This window comes from Manacus candei, unplaced genomic scaffold (assembly GCF_025592945.1).
Source record: "Manacus candei isolate 608988 ecotype Guabito, Panama unplaced genomic scaffold, ASM2559294v1 h1tg000011l, whole genome shotgun sequence".
Classification (NCBI taxonomy): Eukaryota; Metazoa; Chordata; class Aves; order Passeriformes; family Pipridae; genus Manacus; species Manacus candei.
The window spans coordinates 26099938-26120511 of NW_026138059.1; the positions used below are offsets into that span (position 1 = coordinate 26099938).

A 20574-nucleotide genomic window follows, 5' to 3' on the forward strand; every position below is an offset into this window, starting at 1 on the left:
TAAAGTCAATGTAAATGTAAATGATGTTGCCTGAAGGTATGAATGAGAAAAGACCACATGACCTTTGGAACATTCAAATGATGGAACATTTAACTATACTTAACTATATTTAATGCTTTCAATTGGACTGAAGCCATGTGTTCAGTTGAGGTCAGTTGACTTTGAAATGTCATAATCTTTAAAAATAAAAATAAACCTTTTTACCTTAAGTGATTTCCAAATTATAGATCTTTCTGAAGATTGTGTTTAACTTGTAGCACTGTTTACCATTTGAATTCTGCACAGTGTTAATGCTTCACAGAAGCTCTTCTGCAGTAACTGTGACTCAACTGACAGGCTTTGTTTAATGAAAAGGCTCAGTGTTGCTCTAATATAAAATGAACACCTCTAACATACAGTCCTAAAGTCCTCAAACTAGACAGAACATAGAATTAATTTGTCTTTTAGTTGTATGTAAACTTCCGCATTTTTGTCATAGCATGAAGACATATTATGCAACCTAAGGAATAGCATCAAAAGACAAACCATTATGTTTCTTAAAGTGAAGTATTACTGTGAACTCTAGATGCATTTTTTCTGACACTTAGGATTGAATAATGACATCTTTCACTTACAAGTGTAGAAAGGGTTATGATAAGCTGACTTAGTAAAATTAGTCTTGCTTTTACAGATTGATGGTGCTGGACTTGCAACCTGCATTGAACTATGTGTGAAAGCATTGCGCTTGGAATCCAGTGAAAATGCAGATGTCAAGATATCTATTTGCAAGACCATCTCCTGCTTACTTCCAGATGATTTGGAAGTTAAACGTGCTTGTCAACTGAGTGAATTTCTTCTCGAACCCACTGTGGATGCATATTATGCTGTTGAAATGCTGTATAATCAGCCTGACCAGAAGTATGATGAAGAGAATCTTCCAATACCAAATTCTTTGCGCTGTGAGCTCTTGCTTGTGCTGAAAACTCAGTGGCCTTTTGATCCAGAGTTCTGGGACTGGAAAACTCTAAAGCGTCAGTGTCTGGCACTTATGGGAGAGGAGGCATCCATCGTGTCCTCAATAGATGAACTAAATGATAGTGAAGTTTATGAGAAGGTTGAGGATTGCCAAGAAGAGACTAAAGAAACTTCTATGAATGGGCTTGCTGGCCTTGATGAAGCTACAAGCCTTCTTAAGGGTATCGGAGATGAAAAGCAGAAAAAGAGAGAAATCAAAAAGCTCAGAGAGAGGGGGTTCATATCAGCTAGATTTAGGAACTGGCAAGCTTATATGCAGTATTGTGTGTTATGTGACAAAGAATTCCTAGGTCATAGAATAGTTAGACATGCACAAAAACATTATAAAGATGGAATTTACAGTTGCCCTATTTGTGCCCAAAATTTTAATTCTAAAGAAAACTTTGTTCCCCATGTAACTTTGCATGTTAAAAAATCCAGCAAAGAGAGATTAGCTGCTATGAAACCACTGAGAAGACTGGGAAGACCTCCTAAAATTGCAACTGCCAATGAGAATCAGAAAACTAATTCTGTATCCAAACAGGAGCAGCGACCCATTAAGAAGAACAGTCTCTATTCAACAGACTTTATTGTGTTTAATGATAATGATGGCTCAGATGATGAAAATGATGACAAAGATAAACCTTATGTACCAGATATAGTGCCAGTTCAAAAGCCACTCCCTGTTAATGAGTTCACGTGCCCTGTAACATTTTGTAAAAAAGGTTTTAAATATTTTAAAAATCTAATAGCACACGCAAAGGGGCATAAAGATAACGAAGAAGCTAAACGTTTTCTTGAAATGCAAAGCAAAAAAGTGATTTGCCAGTACTGTAGACGACATTTTGTAAGTGTTACTCACCTGAACGATCATTTACAAATGCACTGTGGCAGCAAGCCTTATATCTGCATACAGATGAAATGTAAGGCTGGTTTTAACAGTTATGCTGAGCTACTGACACACAGAAGAGAGCATCAAGTCTTCAGAGCTAAGTGTATGTTTCCTAAATGTGGCAGAGTGTTTTCTGAAGCCTATTTACTCTATGATCATGAAGCACAACACTATAATACCTATACCTGCAAAGTCACAGGCTGTGGAAAGGTATACCGTTCACAGAATGAATTGGAAAAGCATGTTGAGGATCACAGCAAGCAGCCTGAAACAGAGCAGCAGCCTGAAAACCAAAATAATCAGTCCAATCTTAGTCCATCTTCTAAAGCTAATGAAAACACCAGTGGAGTTACTGTTAAACAGGAAATGACATCTCCTCCATCTGACAACCAAAGTAGTTCCACTGAAGAAGAAAATGTTGTTTGGAACCAAATCAAAGCAGAGCCAGTAGGGAACGAAAGTGTAAATGCGCCGACGAGTATACTGCAGCAAGGCGATGCCTTGCCTAGTGCTGGTTTAGAGCAGTCTCCTATAGGCTCAGTGAAAACAGAAGTGACAGTTCCAGCAGGCAGCATGAAGCTATCTGTTGTTAACCAGAAGATCCGAGATACTTTTGCAAAAAGAGGTAAATTGGGTGCTATTGCCAGTAAAGTAGATACTGCTAAACCTGGAGTGCAGCAGTTGTGCCCATCAGTTGACTCTTGTCTTCCAGTTTTCCAAGAGAGAAAGGAGGAAGACTGTCTCAGTCAGACTCAGAATATTCAGACTGTTTCTGTGACCTCAGACACACTAAAACCAGAAACCCTTGAATCAAAAAGCTTAGAAAGACAAGTAAGCATTGTAAATCCATTCAGCATGCAGAATCAGACAGGATATCGAAACAGTCTACCCATTTCCAAACTTGAAATTGAAGACAGTATTAAAGCTGCAGCTAATCTATATAACCTGCCTTTAAAAACTTTAGAAAGTATTACATTTATTCCATCACAGCCTAACGTAAATAACTCTCTAGTTCCAGCTGTGTTACCAGCAACCCCAGTTCAGAAATTTAATTGTCAGGTTGAAGGTTGTACTCGAACGTACAACTCGTCACAGAGCATTGGCAAACATATGAAGGCAGCACACCCTGACGAATATGCTGCTTTTAAAATGCAGCGTAAAAATAAGAAACCACGAAAATCCAGCAATCTGCAAAATGTGCCCAACGATGGGAAGATTGTGTATCTTACGCCATCGCAAGTGGGCAATCTCAGTGGTGCTGCTTTTACTGCACAGAACAAATCAAATTTGAATCCCACCTGTTCCAGTCAAGTGCAACATGTCTCAAGTTCTCTTTTCCCAACGCACCTAGAAAATTTGGCCAATCCTATGTTGCCTGTAGTGGAAAGTGTCATAAATCCAAGTTTGTCTACTCGTATTAAAAGTGAGCCTGAGAGTGTTTTATGTTCACAAATGGAAAATCTTTCTGGTGCAACCTTACCTTCCCAGTTGGATGATTTAGCAAAAACAGTTATGCCTCTGAATATTGATGGCAGTTCAGATCCTTTTCTTCCTTTGCCTGCAGAAAATGGTCCAATGTCTCTGTTTCCTTCGTCAGCAGAGAATCCTCCAAATTCAGTCTTCTCACAACTGGAAAATAACACAAATAGCTTTTCATTGCAACTAGAAGGAAACACTAGTTCTGTTTTCCCAAAAGAGGAAAGTGTTGATCAAATATTTCCCTCACGATTGAGTAATGAAAATAACTTCAGTGAAACTAGTTCTCAACATCCAGCTTCAGAAAAGGTGAAAAAAGATCGTGGCCAGGGCCCAAATGGGAAAGAAAGGAAGCCAAAACATAACAAGCGGGCAAAGTGGCCAGCAATAATTAGAGATGGCAAATTTATCTGTAGCAGGTGCTTCAGAGTTTTCACTAATCCTAGATCACTTGGTGGCCACTTATCTAAGAGGTCGTATTGTAAGCCTCTTGAAGGATCAGAAATTTCTCCAGAAGCCCTGCAGGCTAATGGACAATCTTTGCTTGCCAGTATGATTCTTTCTTCAAATTCATTAAACTTGCAGCAACCCCAGGAGTCTGCCTTCAATCCAGAAACGTGTTTTAAAGATCCGTCATTCCTCCAGTTACTTGCAGCTGAAAATCGTTCCACAGCCTTACTGCAGACTATGTTTCCACGAGCCAGTGTGACTAATACCAGTGGGAATGAGGAAGGAAATCAAATTATAAAACAAGCCTTGGAAAGTGCAGGCATCCCGAGTACCTTTGATAACACAGAAGTACTTCCACGCGTAGTGACAACAAGTTGTGTCTCTGGTACGACTCAGATAAATGCAGCTGTTCTGCCCAACTCAGCCACGTCCCCTCTGCTGCAGACAGTCTGTAACCCCAGTACCCTGCTAACAGACCAAAACAGGACCCTCAGTGCCAAAATGCCTCATGAATGCAAGAGTTTGCCTGGTTTTGCAACAGAGGACTTAATGCTAAAGACCATTGAAAAAGGCTTGTGTCCTAGCTCATTTTCTAATACTGTTGCAACAGCACAAAACTTTGCAGGGAACAGTTCACGAGTTTCAGTTATAAGTAGTCCCAAGAATTCAGGATCAAGCAACTTGAATAAGAAGGGAACCAGTTCTTCAAAGAGGAAGAGAAAAACAACTACGCCTTTGTTTGTGCCCAGTATATCACAGAAGGTAGCAGTAAATAATGCAACAGTGTTGGGACTTCTAACCAAAAGCACTGAAGGAAACATGAAAATACAGGGAGAAGGTTTTCAGTCCAACTTGCTTGCAAATTGTGGCTCTCAAGCAGTGGTGGAAAATCTCACGCAAAAACTCAACGTTGACAATCAGTTATTCATGGCCAGTATCAAAGAGAATTTCAAAACAAATATCGAGGCTCATAGAGTGTTGCCCCCTTTAACAGTAAAAAGTGAAAATGGGGATTCCCAAATGATGACTGTAAATTCTTGTGTGCGAGCAAATTCGGAGGAACAGATTTCAGAAGACAATGTTATGCAGAACTTTGAAAAAACCTTGGAAATAATTAAAACTGCTATGAATTCACAGATACTTGAGGTGAAAACTGAAATTCAGGATACCATCGCTGATTCAGGACAGAACTTGCAAGTAAATAGTGCACAGGCTTCCTCAGAAAATTCTGCACCCAGTGTAAAACTACCCACTCCTGCACAGTTTTCTGTGCACACTGGGAATGTCACTGCTGCAAAGGGTAGTTCTGCTCAGTCCGAGACATCTCAAAAGGATGATACTAAAATGTTGGAAATTTTGGAGGGCTTGCAAAAACTGAAGCTCGAAGATGATTCTCCTCTTCAGATCTCTGAGACTGTTTCCCAGTGTCCTCCAGCAGACACGCTAGCACCAGCAGTCCCAGTTGTATCAATTGAAAATAAGCCCCTCATTCAGATATCTCCAGAGGCAAGTAACATTCAGTTTAGTGATAGAGTTAATAAACCTTTTGTATGTCAGAATCCTGGCTGCAATTACAGTGCTATGACAAAAGATGCATTATTTAAACACTATGGCAAGATTCATCAGTACACTGCAGAAATGATACTAGAAATCAAGAAACATCAGTTGAAGTATGCCCCATTCAAATGTGTTGTAGCTACCTGTCCAAAAACGTTCACAAGGAACTCTAATCTCCGAGCACACTGTCAGCTTGTACATCATTTTACAACAGAGGAGATGGTAAAATTAAAAATTAAAAGGCCTTATGGCAGAAGATCTCAAAATGAAACTGTAAACACAGCCCCACAACCTGTTGAAATAAAAACTGCGCAGACACTAGTAACAGAAAACAAAACTGTAGCTCCGTTGGTCAAAGAAGCTCAGATAAAGGAAGTTGTAGAACCTGTAGAAGTCTTGGAAAAACTTCTACCTGAAAATAATATTCCTGAAAGACTGGAAAAACCTCCCCAAATGGTTACTGTTCCGCTTGAGCAGCATAATGCAGCCTCTTTTGGTAGCACAGAGGCACAACCCAAAGCCCGCAAGGTTAGGAAGCACAGGAAGGAAAAAGAGGAGAAAAATGGTAGGAAGACTGTAACAAAGTCTCTGGAGTTTCCCACAAGGTACAGCCCTTACAGACCATACCGGTGTGTCCATCAGGGCTGCTTTGCGGCTTTTACAATACAACAAAACCTAATCCTTCACTACCAAGCTGTGCACAAATCAGACCTTCCTGCCTTCTCTGCTGAAGTGGAGGAGGAGATTGAGCAAGGCAAAGAGGAACGAGAGGAGGTGGAAACCAAACCTGCCATCAGAGAGTTCAGGTGTGAGGTGAGTGACTGCTCCCGCATCTTTCAGGAAGTTACCAGCTTGATACAACATTATATGAAGCTTCACAACATGACCCCAGAGCAGATTGGAAACATGAAATCAGCCCCAGAGGTGGGAAGGTTTTTTTGTGACCAGTCTCAGTGTAAGTCTTCGTTTACAGCATATCTTAACTATGTTGTGCATCTTGAGACAGATCACGGTGTTAAGATAAGGCCAAACAAAGTAGAAGATGATGGCGTATTTAAGTGTGACTGTGAAGGCTGTGACCGTATTTATGCTACTAGGTCTAACCTCTTGAGGCATATTTTTAACAAACATAATGACAGGCATAAAGATCATCTAATAAGACCCAGGAGACTGACACCGGGCCAGGAAAACATTTCAAGTAAAGCAAATCAGGAGAAACCATCGAAGTCTAAACAGAGAGCACTCAAAAACAGATCAGGAAAAGAAGGTAACAGGCTGTCAGTGAAAACAAAACGAAAGAAAAACGTGAGCTTGGAAAATAACAACGCAAAAGAAATACAAGTTCAAGAAAATAAGGCTTATTCACTGAAACGTGGCAAGTATGTGTATTCAATAAAGACTAGACATGATGCCTTATCGGAATGTACAAGCAGGTTCATGACTCAGTATCCATGTATGATAAAGGGATGTTCCTCTGTGGTTACAAGTGAAAGTAACATAATAAGGCATTATAAATGTCACAAACTGTCCAAAGCATTTACTTCCCAACACAGAAATCTCCTTATTGTATCTAAAAAGCAGCCTGTACCCCCGGTTAAGGAAGCCTCTTGTGAGCAAGAGGAGACTGATAAAAAAGCTGATGTGAAAGAGCCTGAACCGAGTTTGATAATGAGCAATAATGATTCAAGCACAACTACCTTACCACAAAAGGAAACTGAAAAAGGTGAGAAGGATGAAGTGGATGAACTGACAGAACTATTCATTACTAAACTAATTAATGAGGATTGCTCAACTGCTGAAAATCAAGCAAAAATCTCTTCCACTGTAAATAGTGACTTGCAGGAGACCGGCTCCTGCTCCTCAGAGAAGCAAAAATCAAACAACCTGAAAAGAGCAAATAAAGAAAAAAATGTATCTCAGAATAAGAGAAAGAGAGCTGAAAAAACTGAGGAAGCACTGCCTGTTGATGTGAGTAGCATGCATAGGGAGGAAGAGACTGCTGTTGCCATTCAAACGGCTGAGGAGCAACCTGCAGCTTTTGACTGGAGCTCGTTTAAGCCAATGGGTTTTGAAGTGTCATTCCTCAAGTTCCTTGAAGAGTCTGCTGTGAAGCAAAAGAAAAACACTGAAAGAGACTTCCACAGTGGCGGAACCAAAAAAGGATCCCATTCAAACTCACGGAAGTCCAGTGAGAAGACCCCTGTAGCAAGTGATAATGTCACTTGGTCATGTTCTGAAACTGAAACCCTTGTACTGTTTGCCAACCCATCACAGCTCCCATGTGGTGATAATGTAAAGATAGTTTTAGACAAGACTCTTAAAGACTGCACTGAGCGTCTGTTGGAGCAACTTCAGGAAATGAAACCTGTTGTCAGTTTGAGAAGGCTTGAAGGACGTTGGGAGGATAATCCAGAGGTTATAGCTGCAAAAGTAATTGTTTTGGGTACTGAGGAAGGGGAATCAAAATACTGAAAACCTAATGTGTTTAACCGTGACCCGTAATAGAATTTATTTTGAATAGGAAGCCATCAAGCATGCTAGTAACTGTGGAGCTCTTTTATTTTGAAGTGATTTAATCTAGCAAAAAACATGACATGAGTCATGTAAATGTCTTATTTGTTTTTATCCCTATGGGACTTGAAGAACAGAGTAATTGCTTCAGTTCTGTAAATACTTTATCAAGACCTCAACTTTCTATCAGCTTGTCCTTTCCATAAACTAAATCTTTGTGAGTTGTCTGTGATTGGTATCTTTCACCAGGTTACTTCTCATGTATAACAGTTCTCTTTATTTGTAGATACAATTTTTTTGTATATATTTATTATTGTAAATCATTTGCTGCCACCAGCAGTCTGTAAGTCTAAACTATTAAATGACACATTTATATTCGGAATTTTAATTTGTAACTAAGTGAGCAAGTTTTTAAAACTGTCCTTCAGTCATTTTAAATTAAGAACTTTTGAACTAAAGCTAGCTAAGTCTGTCATATCCAGTTTATTTTGCATAAAGCATTTATTTACAGAAGAGGAGCTGGATAAGATCACATTTCATAGGTTAAACATACTGACACACTCATTTTTGTAAATTTTGACATCCAGTATCTATGGATGTTATTCATATGTAGTTAACACATAAATATAATAGTTTTCTTATAGCTACATTTTTCATTGCTTTTAATTGGATACAAAGCATTTATGATTCCATAATAAAAATGGAAATGTGAATAAAAATAGTTTGCTACATTGGAGATTTAAAACAATATTTGGTATTAAAGAATCCGTTGTGAATGTGATAGAAAATTAGTAGTGTGGAGCAGTGTATATATTTGAGGTGGTGATTTGTGAAGTAGCCCAGTATTGCCTTAAATAAAAACACATTTCATTTCTTGTTTTATACATGTGATCTTATAAAGGTTATTTTTGTTTCTGTAACTTAGATTGGTGTATAGTTTAATTTTTGTTAAAAAAACAAAACAAAACAAAAAAACTTCAGAAACCGTTTTTGTAAATAGTGGGTTTATAAAACAGATGGTTTATTTTGATAATACCAGTTTGGTATCTATCCATAAAATACACGAGTCCTTATGCCATACCATTAAAAGCTAAATAAACAAGACACTTCCTGAAAGGGAAGTGAGATTGTGATCTTACAGATAAACTCAGTGGTTGTGCTCTATTGATGGCATGGGCTCCCTTTGCGCTCTTCTGCCTCTTGCTGACTGTACCTGGCACCACTCTCACAACCTCCCTTTTCCACACTGGAACGAGCCTCAGAAGCGGTGCTGCTTGTAGTGCCCGGGATTGGAGCAATTCCTCTGTATGCTGCTAACTGAAATGACAGGTATCCAGTTTGTTGAGTAACCAAAAATGTGAATGCATTGGTGGGAGCTGTCAGTACCCAGAAGTCTTCAGTGTTGGTTTTCACATGTGATTATCTTGACTCAGATGGGACAAGCCAGCTGGGTTGTGTGGTACCAAAAATTTTTCTTGGATTATTCTCATTATTGGGTGTGACCTACCTTCAGTAATATAAAATAGTCTCTAACTTGGGTGAGATTGGCTTGATTTTTATTTTTTTTTTTCTATGAACTTGTCTTGCCATGTAAAGCTTTGTATTAAATGCTACACTTGATTGCTCTTAAGCTATTCACCTGGAATCTTTGATAGTTTTCCCGAATATCAGTCCACAGGGCACATTCCTACAACAAAATGAAATTACTTGTTGCGAGAGTGAGGATTATGTATGAAACAGCAGGAAGGCAACAGCAGTTCAACTTGAGCATAGCCCTTGGTTTGCTTTGTGGTGCTAAATTGCCTACCTTCACAGACAGCCTGTGCTTCCATTTGAACAGAGCCCCTTGGCTCCTCTCGCTTTTGTTCCCTCCCAGGTGACTAAACTGGTAATTCTGCCAAGTTAGTAAATCAAAGGTGTTGTCTGATAAAACCAAAACAAATCCTTGCATTTTAACTCTAGGAGAGTTTGTTGTAATAGTTACAAGCACACAGTGCCATGTTCTACCTACTAAAGGCCACGTGGTCCCCCTGGATGGAGCTGCTGTTGGATACCAGCCATGGTGATTGTAGAGGGAACTTCTGCAGGGGAGAAGAGGGCAGAGATCCTCTGGAGTGAATCCACAAAGATCGCCTGAAATCTCATTTTCAGCTTTACTTAGCCACTGCAGTCACTGTCAACAGACCTCGCAACTGTTAGTCTTTTAGAAGAATTTTTGTGTTGTGAATTGAATAGTTTCAGCATTGACATTCCTGATGATAAATTCCACATCATTTGCAGTACTTGGACTGAGAATGGTATATAACTATTTAGCTAAACAATGCTATACTAGAATGCTATTTAAAAAAAGAGAAAAGGAAAAAAATTCCAATGTCATAAATATCCAGAAAGTAATTTCTGGTTTGTATCTGAATGTAGGGTCTGAATTTCTGAGAATGAAATATTTAATACTGTCTCATCCCAATCCAATTAAAGTAGGTGCTGTTCCAATGTAGTCAGTGCCTTCCTTGACCCTTTTAGGTGGGTACTGACACAGGTAAGCTAGTATGGGGCTTGTTTTTTCCTTTTTTTTAAAAAAAAAGTGTTTTGAACTTAAAATGGGGGACCAAAGGCAGGGTCTGATTTAAGATGTCACAGACTGCAGAGGGCATTCTGGTTTGGTAATGCCACCTAGAAAGGCTCCCAAGGAAAGAAAACAGGTATATATATATATATAAAACATACCATTTGGATGTTTTATCTTCGGTGATGTAGGAAACCTCCCACTGTAGCAGCGGCAGGATGCCTGAAGGGATGGCTTCTCTGGAGCCTGAAGCCCTTGGGGCTGCAGAGCAGGATGGTGCTCCAAAGTGGCCAAGGCAGCTCTACCAGCAGCACCTCAGCCTGCAGGGTGCCCCAACACCCAGAGGTGCCGCTGGCCCCATTGCTTAGTCCCTCTCTGTCTTCTGCCTTGCCTTTTTCCTTCCTCTGTCTCTGCCTTCCAGACTTGTCACCTGTGAAGGGGGGGGTGGGCAGGGGGAAGGCATTCAGGCAAAAGCTCGCTCTTTTAGCCCCTTGTTGCCATCAGGAATGTACTGACCAAAACAGAAGTTGGTGCTGATGGGGAAACAACCAAATCGAGGAGTCTGGCTGGATGCAGAGAACAGACTGTTTTGTGACTGAAAGTCACAGTCAGTCTCTCTTGTGGTTAACTATGTTTATAAAGAAATCTATTGTCTGAGCCCTAATTCAGTGTAAATAAGAGTAGTGGGTTTGTCCTCACATGTTTTAGGGGGTCCTTCTGAGCAGGATGGGGGGACTGTGGGTTACACTGGGATGTCAAGTCTATGGCTGTTGGATAGCAAGTGAGCAATGCTTGTACAAGTAACACTAGAACCAGTTGTTGGATCAGGTGAGGAAAAGTAGTTGGCTAATTGTTGCAATGAGTTTCTGTGCCAAAGAGTTGGTTATGGCTCCCACCTGTGCAGGCAGGGACATGCTGCCCTGAGGTTTAGGTCCCCTGAGCTGGAGAAGCTCATGCTCAGCCCTGGCTGGAGCCTTGGCATGGAGAAGGTGATACTATTAAAAGGGTGGGAAACAGGGCCAGTGGTACTGGAGAAGGAAGTAGAGGGAATAAACTATCAGCAAATAGGGAAATATTTTTCTGTGTCTTTTTTTCAAACCTCTTCTGTCCCAAGGCAAGGAGCTTACTTGGATTTTAAAGAAAATGAAAGTCTGTGTAAGACATGGATCTTTTGATGTTTTGGAATATGAATGAGGTAAATATTTTTGTATGAATGTGCATGGAGTGATCATGTTTTTTCTCCGTTACTGTATAGGCTCAGATCAGCTTCTTATCAGTTGATTATATCCTTGTGGAACATAGCACTTGAATTAAATTTTTTAACATGTCTATTTGGGTGACTCAGAAGTTTAGGGGCCAAGCCTGTAAACTCATTTGAACCAAAAAATATAACAGCAAACGCCTTCAGGGATGTATGGATGAGTGAAACTTAAACTGGAGAACAAAAGCCTATAAAGGCAGGGAAAGGACTGTGGAAGGGAAGGAGCCAGTAAAAGACCAAATGATGGCCAAGAACAAGGGTTCAGAAAGAGATGAGTTTATTTCTGTTCTCTCAGGTTCAGCAAAATCTGACAGAGCTGCCTTGTGTGACTCTCCCTTCCTTTTCATGAGTTGCTCTATCAAACACTCAAATTTTTCAGCACATGATGTGGAGGCTACTTGGCAGTTTGCTGTGAGTTGGGTTGCACAGAGTTGGTCCGTAATAATAAATTCTCAGAATATTTCTCATGTAAGGTACTGGCTTTGTCAGAACTGAAGTATCCTCCAAGACTCGAAACATGTTGATTTTGGAATTTATTTATCATTTCATGGCTGTTGGAAGATAGAATTAAAAATAAAACTTTGAACATACATTCCAAAGAATTAGAGTTCTTGTTTCATGGGAAAATTTTTGGTCTAAGTGGGAATCTCTGACCAGCCACAGAGCTTTAAGGGATGCTCTAAAACCCTTCAAGCGCTGACTTTATATACTTTTTTATTAGAGAGCAGCTAATGCACAAATTTATCAGAAACCTGTGTTGTCTAAACTGTGTTTGCTTCTCTTCATTTTCTCCCAAATAAACCTTACTTTAAAAACAATGAATACTTTTTCATTAGTGTGCTGTCTTAAAATCTGTCCTCAATAATTAAAACCCAGACATTTTAGAAACACTTTTTTCTTTCATAGTGTTGCCCTTATCTTAAAAAAATTATGCATGAGGGCACAAAAGGTCCAAGATGATTTTGGGTTTTGTTCTCCGTTACTCAGACTGTGGAAGTCACAGTTTCACAGGGCTCATGGGCAGTGGTTTTGCTTCATGCATTCTTTGGTGGGTTTTGTCCAGTAGCTGCAAAAGACTTTCTAACTGGTATTTCTGTCACGAGCCACATTCTGTGTATGTAGAAATTTAACAGGAAACATCCTGAATTGCATAAAGCACCTTGTCTTGATATAGGTACTGATGCAGCATCACTCGAGATGTAAAACTTTAACTGGCCACAGGCTGGCAAGGTGGTATCTGAGGGACTGCTGTCACTGGTCAGTTTGGCAGCAAAACCTTATAAAAGTAGGTTTATTTTAGGAAAAAAAACAACACACCTTGAAAATCACAGTCAAAAAGCACACAGTTTATTCACTAGTTCTTAAAGTTAATTCTGTAACTGCTACCCCACTACTCATAAATGTAGTGCTAAAGGGTGCATTTTGATCAGGCTCACTACTGATTTCTGTTCAAAGGTCTTTCATTTCAGCAACAGAAAGAGCACACCACCCTGAAATAAGTTTTTTTAGGCACTAGTTTCTGTTGTCTTAAAAGTCTAGGTTCAACAGAAGACATGTCTTAGCTAATTTCTATCCCTTTCCTGTTTTCCCAAATGATGCACATAACACGGCGCAGAAGTGTGTGGTATTTAAGAGATACTCTGAAACTTGGGGGGAAGGGAATAGATGATTCTTTTTTACTTTGTTTCTACTGGAGGTTTTTCATATTTTTACAGCAGAGAAATCTACTGAAGGAAAGAGCAGCAGTATTTTCAGCCTTACTTAAGGGACCAGATTCCAGGCTACTCAATACTAGGGACTACTGGCTTCTGTTCTGCCATATTGCGTGGTCTGCATTTCTCTACTCACTCCTGTGGAACTGGGAATGATCCTTTCTCTTAAATGCCACAACCACAAAGCAGAAGACAAATCTAATGACTTGGGAGCTGCTTGGTGCTGCTTGCACAAGTTTGAGCAAGTGCCTTTCCTTAGAGGATGTGTTCTGATGATTAATACCCTTAAAATTGTAAAGGGCTCAGATGCTTTCAGAAGGAGGTGCTCCATAAACAGCTAAATAAGCAAGTCTGTCTTTATCACCATGGGCTAAAATAGATGTGTCTACCTCTTCTTGTTTTTTTCTGGTTTTGGTATGTTTTCTAGTCTGGTGGAATGGGCGTGTGACTACATAGTTCACTTCAAACACCAGCACTTTCCTATTGCTGTTGCAACAGTCATCAGATCCACCCACCTGACAAATGCTGTACATCCCCTTATTGTTCAGTTTCTTAATCAGTCCCAGGTTCTTCCACCTCTGCATATAAAAAGCCTCTTTTTGCTTGTACCAAAGCAATTCTGTGCAATATTCAATACACAACTGTGAGCAATTGTTTCACATGATTTATCATAAGCATCTGTGTTTATATTAAAACTTCATGGGATTCTCAGACTTCTACACTTCTTGTTTCAACATGAAAAGATCTTGATGATTTTATGTATGACATACATAACGTTACTGAATTTATCAGCTAGAGTAATGGGGAACTAGTAGAGAAACAGTATTTCCTCTGTAACTATCCTTTCAGTTCTGTAAAGCACTCATGGGAAAAGCAATTTGTCAAAAGCAGCTTGTGTAATGGGAGGGTGGTCTCCAGCCTTCTTTCAAGTCAACAGGGAACATTTTTCATGTTCATCTCGTATATTCAGAGGCAAAGATGAGGAGCTATCGGGGAATTGTCCTGCAGGTGCTGCTCTGTTGTAACCAATGATTTCTGATTTGCGACAATTGCTTTTGGAGCCTTGCTGTTTCTTCATGTATCTCTTCAGATAACATTTTGGGGAGTATTTGAAAATTAGATAAGTCAATTCACTTAGATTTAGTATGATGCACAGGCATGAAGTTGCCACCAGAAAATAGAGGGAAATCATCTTCTCTGTGGGTTTGGAAATATAGCAGTCTACGCTACTGGGACATGGTCTTATGTCACATTTCACAAGATGTGGTATTTTGAATCCATTGTACAATTTATAAAACAGAACAAGAAAAACTATTTCAAATCCTATTTTTAAAATGAGGCTGATTAGGTAAGTGCACAGCAATCCACCATCTATCTCTCCTGGGTTTCTGTAAAGCTTCTGGTTGTGGTGTTTCTCTCTGTTCTCTCTGTAAGCAACATGAAAAACAACCAAGAGTGAAGGGGTGGAGACCGTGATTAATTGCAAAGCCCAAAGTCTGATGTGGGAGACAGGGAAAAAATGGTCAAAGCAGACATTTTCACAACCAGGCTGTTTGATATTGCATTCAAATTCATCATGTTCGTATTTCCAGATGTTTTCTGCGGCTGCAACATAAACCAGTAAGTGGAACATGAACACAACAGCTACCCAAATTCTTCCAACTTCTGTTGAGTATTTATTCACTCCACTCAGCAGATCACGTAGGAATCCCCAGCTCATTTTTCTGGAAATGCTGTATCAAAGAAACACAGGATCAGAGAGATGCTTCCTCTTGGGTGAAGAAAAACGAGACATTCATTCAACATGAAATATAACCAATAGCTGAAATAATTTAAAATTATTAGGCATTTAAAAAGGAAAACAACAACAAGCTGATCTTATTTCTGATAATTTGTACATTCTGAGGCTATTACACAAAATTTATGTGCTGTTTAAATACATTTTGTCAATTAGGCTGAAGCTTAATCATTCTGTTAAACTGTCCTCTGTGAGAAATGTGCGTGTTCTCCCCAGGGGTCTTCTGACAGGTAGAGCTTTCTCTGGCAAGTTCAGGCTGGCACTCTACCACTGAAGTACACTTAACTTAGACCTGTCAGTTATGCAAATACTAAGCCCAGGCAAATAAGATTTCGCTTTCAAATTTATGTATAGGAGCCACGTGTCCCATAATAACTTGACTACACAAGTGCAAATTGATTTCTTTTTGTCTGTGGTCTGACTTCTGGGTAAGCTTGTGCAACATTTTAAATCCTGTCCTGCTTCACTGGATTTTATTTGTTGTATTTCTTATTATGTGTATATCATGTGTATATCTTATCGCTCCAAAAATATGTGCATATGTGTGTGTTACAGTTTCTTATCTGCACAAGTTTTCCCCTGTCCTAAATCTGTAACACTTATTTTGGAAGAGCTGGTCAAGGGAGCCAGTGGCAGTGAGACTCTTGTCAAAGTCAAAAGAAGACCTGAGATAACCCCCAAAAATATAGTCACTTTTCCACCTGGCCCTATCTCCTGGTCTGAGTGGATCTTTGAGGATATCAAGCTCCCTTGTTTTGAAAGAGCAAAAAGTAAATGTAGTCCCAGGACACAGAATGGCTGGAAGATATGAGGAGGGAAATCAGAAGTTTCCAGATCTTTGTGTTCTTTTAATGTCCTTACCCCCCTACTGCTCCTGCAAGCTCTGCCTAGCAGGAGAGGAAATGTACCCCTTTGTGGTTGCAGTGGCACATACAAATCCCATTGCAGTTACTCCTGATGTATGAGCAAGTTCATCCTCTGGCAAGTTTGAGTTCAAGTAGCAATGAGGCCACAGCATCACAAAGCTTCACAGGAAATGTTGTCAGGCACTGGAACAGGCTGCCCAGGGAAGTGGTGGGGTCACCATCCCTAGAGGTGTTCAAGAAATGACTGGACATGGCTCTTAGTGCCACAGTCTAGTTGACAAGGTTGTAATCAGCCAAAGGTTGGACTTGATGATCTTGGAGGTCTTTTCCAACCTAAATGATTCTGTGATTCTATAAAGCTCAGTACTTCTTTTGCTCTCTCTTGATTCTGCAGTCCATCATGACTTCTGCCTATGGCCAGACTTCTGCCTATGGCCAGACTTCTGCTGGGGAGCAAGGTTATTTGGGTATTCCTGCAGTGCTACCATTAGAGCTCATGACTTACTCGAGGAGCTGAAGGACAGCTGCAGAAATTAATATATTGCTGATTTATACTGGGAAGAATGGTTACTTCTCTATGCTGCAGATAAAAAATAACAGGGAAGTATAAGTTAGCTTATGTCTTTTCAGACATATGCTCCTATGCTTTTAAACATGTTTGGAGGATAGTGACTTCATGAAATACCTCTTTAAAGAGCTGTTTCTGTCCTCCACATCTGCAAATAGAGCTCAAGCAGAAGATTAAACCAAGTTCTTGAAGACAGCAGCACCAGTGCTTTGATGCTTCCTAGGTAAGTAAAATGCAATCACTGCATCAGTCTCAAAGGAGCTGAACAGCAAAGCATAACGATACCACTGTGATATAGCACAGGCAAGGAAACAAAGTGTTCACAGGAGCAGGTATGAATGCGAGCACATATGTGTGCATCTTGTGGATGAGCTGTCCTCTGAAGAAGATTAGACAGAAAACCTAAAGAGGCCCTTCCTAAGATTTTTAAGATGCACACAAGCACTGTCGAAGGGAAGACTGAATTTTGTTATGCCATGTAAAATGAGTATGGCTGAAAGGGGCTTTTGCTAATGGCCACAATAACCACACCATCCCTTTCTAATGTAAAAAGCCTAATGTCACCTATTAATCCATGCCTGGAATTATACCAGTTCCGAGCCTTCAGCTGAACAGAAATAAAAGATATGCTGGGTCACCAGCAAGGCACAAAAATCAGTGGCAGCTAACACTGGTGGAAATCAGGCCATGGAGATACCTAAATATAGTCTGAGAAATTTACTTTGAGGATTTTACAGATCTGAAGATGGTTCCTGGTCTATGTGCTCTGTTGAGGAGAAACTGAAATCTACTAAAGGACTGCAGGTCAGGTCTTGTGGCCAGCAGTGCTTCTACAGCTGGAAGCCTGCAGAACTTTGGTTATATTTTTTTCCACTTGGCAGCCTTCACATGATATTGGAAATGGCTGTAAAGGACAACCTTCAGCTTCAAGCCTAAAGGGCCACAGAGCCTGTTTCGTGGTATTATTTGGGTTATAACCAGCACAGCTCCTCTCTTCAAAGGAGCTGCAAATGTGCCTTTAAAAGATTTGTTTGCTTTATGCACCACTCTTGCTATAGATGTGGATGTTAACTGATGCTTTTGTATGCTTTGAAAATGCAGTTAATGCACTGAAGCCTTGCAAAGAACATATGGAATGGAAAAACTAAAATGGACCTCAAAGATAAGGAGTTACTCAACTGATAAACAAGAGAAAATTGACTTCATGGAACAGCACAGGCACAGGCTGATGAGAAGTAAAGTTAGCTGAGGCTAGAGAAGACAAAGACATTATGTGGGCTGTATGAAATTAAGAGCAAGGTGAGGATTCAGACAACAGTAAAAGAGAAATCTTCTAATAAGCACACAGCTGAGCAGTAGGAAAAATATGACAGTGGTAAGAGGTTTTCTAGCACTTCTAGAAGTGGCAATACACATCAAAGCAGATGCTGAGTGGTGTCAGGGTGTGACACTTTGGCAAAATTATGTTCTGACTAACCTGAGGACAAGAGAAGAAAAAATGTGATTCAAATCTTTGTAGCCAAGGAGAGATTTCAGCCTTAGCATTCAGAGGAGGTTCATTTTGTGCAGAATGAATCAAAGGGAGTCAAGAAGGGAAGCTGGCTAAAGAAATTGAGTAGATTGTGGAAAATGTAGATGACATCAATTTACATCAATTTATATCCAGTGCTGAGGCTGACAATGAAAATACTCAAAGGTTTAAAAAAGCTACAAAAGGGTCAAAGCAGCATCTGTTTGGCACTGTGGACATTAGGACCACAAAAAAGACTTGGCCTCTACGGGAAATTACAAAGGAGGCACTAAAGAGTCTTAATCAGTAGAAGATAGATTATTTCACGGAATCATTTCTCAGAATATTCTGAGTTGGAAGGACCCACCAAGTGCTCAAGAAAACGTTGAATGGAGCAAGAAGTGAGGTTAGATTTACTTCAACCCCCGGCTTGATACACATATACACATGCACACTCCAATTGGGACAAAAGCTGAAGATCAGAGATACATTGATTTGTTTTACTCATTTCTGAATGAAGTACAAGTGATCAGCATGAGAACAAGTTCTGCCAGTCAGTAAATAGAGCAGGTCATCTCTCTTCCTCCTCACATACATAATTTACTTCCTAGATGTGACTTAAACCAACCACCACCAACATACACACACATTTTTTCCTGCTCACTAGAGACACAAATGACCAGAAGAGCCTCCCCACCCCTTGGTTTCCCTCAAATGTATGAGTGACTTGGTTTTCCCCCTTGGGGCTAGGCACATGCTCTGCTGAGCAAACAGAGTAACCTGAATGCACCATTAACTTCTGAATGTGCTGAATGTACTTCATTGAGTAAAGTGTTTGAATAATGCTATTGTTGTTGAATATATTCATCAAATATTCATTTCTGTCATTCACTGAGGTCTACAGAAGATTGACTAATGTACATTGAGTAATGCATCTGTTGAAAAGCACAGGGCTCAGAGAATTGCTTCACCTAGATTTCAATCAGCTCTGCTAATTTAATTACTTTAAAAGCAGAAAAGGTATCTTTGTGTGGAGGAAAATTGGGGGAGAGGAGAGGGACAGTAAGAAAATGCAAGAACAAACTGAATAACTAAAAAGAAGTGGGGAAAGCATCCAAAGTGTTAGAGGCACAAAGAGGGCAGACAGTTTGGAGCTTGGAGAGCTGAAAAATTACAGGAAGAAGGCACAGTGTTATGGGAAATGGAAGTGGAATGGCAAGAAAGAAGAGAAAGAACACAATCCTGGGAACAGTGGATCTATCAGTTCTGCACATGCAAACTGAATTATCCTCACAGGTTGAGAGATGGAAAAACTCCTTTTTCTAAACTAAACATTCCTGGGGAATATTTTGCTGCACCTACAACTTACCCTTTTTTTATATATGCTACAGGAAGAAAGAGAACCGTAAATAGTGGCAAAAATGATAAAGCAGAGAGCAGAATTAGAAATCACAGAGGAGGGTATAGAATCACAAAATATCAGAGCTGGTAACAGTTTTGAGAGTTCATCCTCTCAATTTTTTTTTTACACTTTAATCAAAACAGCATCACAGCACTTTTATTTTTTTCCCAAACAGCAAGGAAAAGAAAAAAGAAGCATTGGCACAATGGTTTCCATAAACAACCAAACAAATAATGAAGCCTAACTTCAGGTGTTTGTTTAGTAACTGCATTTTCCCCTTACCTTCCCTGTTTGTTGATATAAGGAAGTGTGCATCCATTTTATGGTTGCTGAGTCTTTATTTCATGGACTGCCTACTGCTTCCTTACTGACTGCCAGAGGTGTGAAGTCCACAGGCTGAAAAACACTGATTTGCTTTTTCTCTGGCTTTAAAACAGCTTAGTTGTGCAGAAACTATTCCTGACAATTCACCAGTCCCCATCATGGTCTATCTATTTCAGTGCTCCAGTGCTAGAGAAGAGGAGGGATGAGGAAACCTCCTGGGAACACCCAGGAACAGTATAATTCAATTCAAAGTCACACTACCAAGCTGCACATGCACCAGCTGTTCAAACTGTTGCACATCTGCAATAGGAGCTGAAGAACTATTACTAACCTTGCAACACCTTTGTTTCCTGTTCAGTGATGAGAACTCCAAGGTGATCTCCAGATCCTTATAAGAGAGTAAACGAGAAAACAGAGGTCACAAAAATTAACTTTGACTTCTTCAGACAACTCATCTCTTATCATAGAATAAGTAAAGCTGTAACCTTAATATATTCATACTCATTGCTTTTTAAGGCTCTTCAAAACCAAGCCAGGTAAGGTGTGACAACCCATGAGCAAACGGAGCTCTCCTGGCCGTGTGCTGGCCAAGTTGTTCACTTCTGCCACGACAGTTCCTAGTGGTTGGTAGTGCAGCAGAGTCTGTGGTTCTCAGGCTGATGTGAGCCAAAGGTTTCCCACCTGTTTCATC

At 40.0% G+C, this 20574-nt stretch overlaps 2 protein-coding genes across 5 annotated transcripts in view; one reads left to right on the plus strand and one right to left on the minus strand.

Annotated features, from left to right (window-relative positions):
• ZNF292 (zinc finger protein 292) overlaps window positions 1–12295 on the plus strand; it is a 56130-nt gene extending 43835 nt beyond the window's left edge. For all 3 annotated transcript variants that reach the window (XM_051777909.1, XM_051777911.1, XM_051777912.1), the window contains one exon: window positions 671–12295. In XM_051777909.1, coding sequence (XP_051633869.1) covers window positions 671–7840 — 7170 coding nt within the window. In that variant the 3' untranslated portion in view covers window positions 7841–12295. The remainder of the gene's footprint in view (window positions 1–670) is intronic.
• GJB7 (gap junction protein beta 7) lies at window positions 8837–20194 on the minus strand. 2 transcript variants are annotated; one of them, XM_051777979.1, is made up of 2 exons: window positions 14442–20194; window positions 8837–9086 (listed from the first exon to the last, which is right to left on the minus strand). In XM_051777979.1, the coding sequence occupies exons 1-2, from the start codon at window positions 15133–15135 to the stop codon at window positions 8950–8952; spliced, it is 831 nt and encodes a 276-aa protein (XP_051633939.1). In that variant the 5' UTR covers window positions 15136–20194; the 3' UTR covers window positions 8837–8949. The 2 variants fall into 2 exon arrangements, with proteins under 2 accessions (XP_051633939.1, XP_051633938.1); XM_051777978.1 differs by lacking the exon at window positions 8837–9086 and having other exon boundaries at window positions 12390–15135.
• Between the last annotated feature and the right edge of the window lie 380 nt (window positions 20195–20574).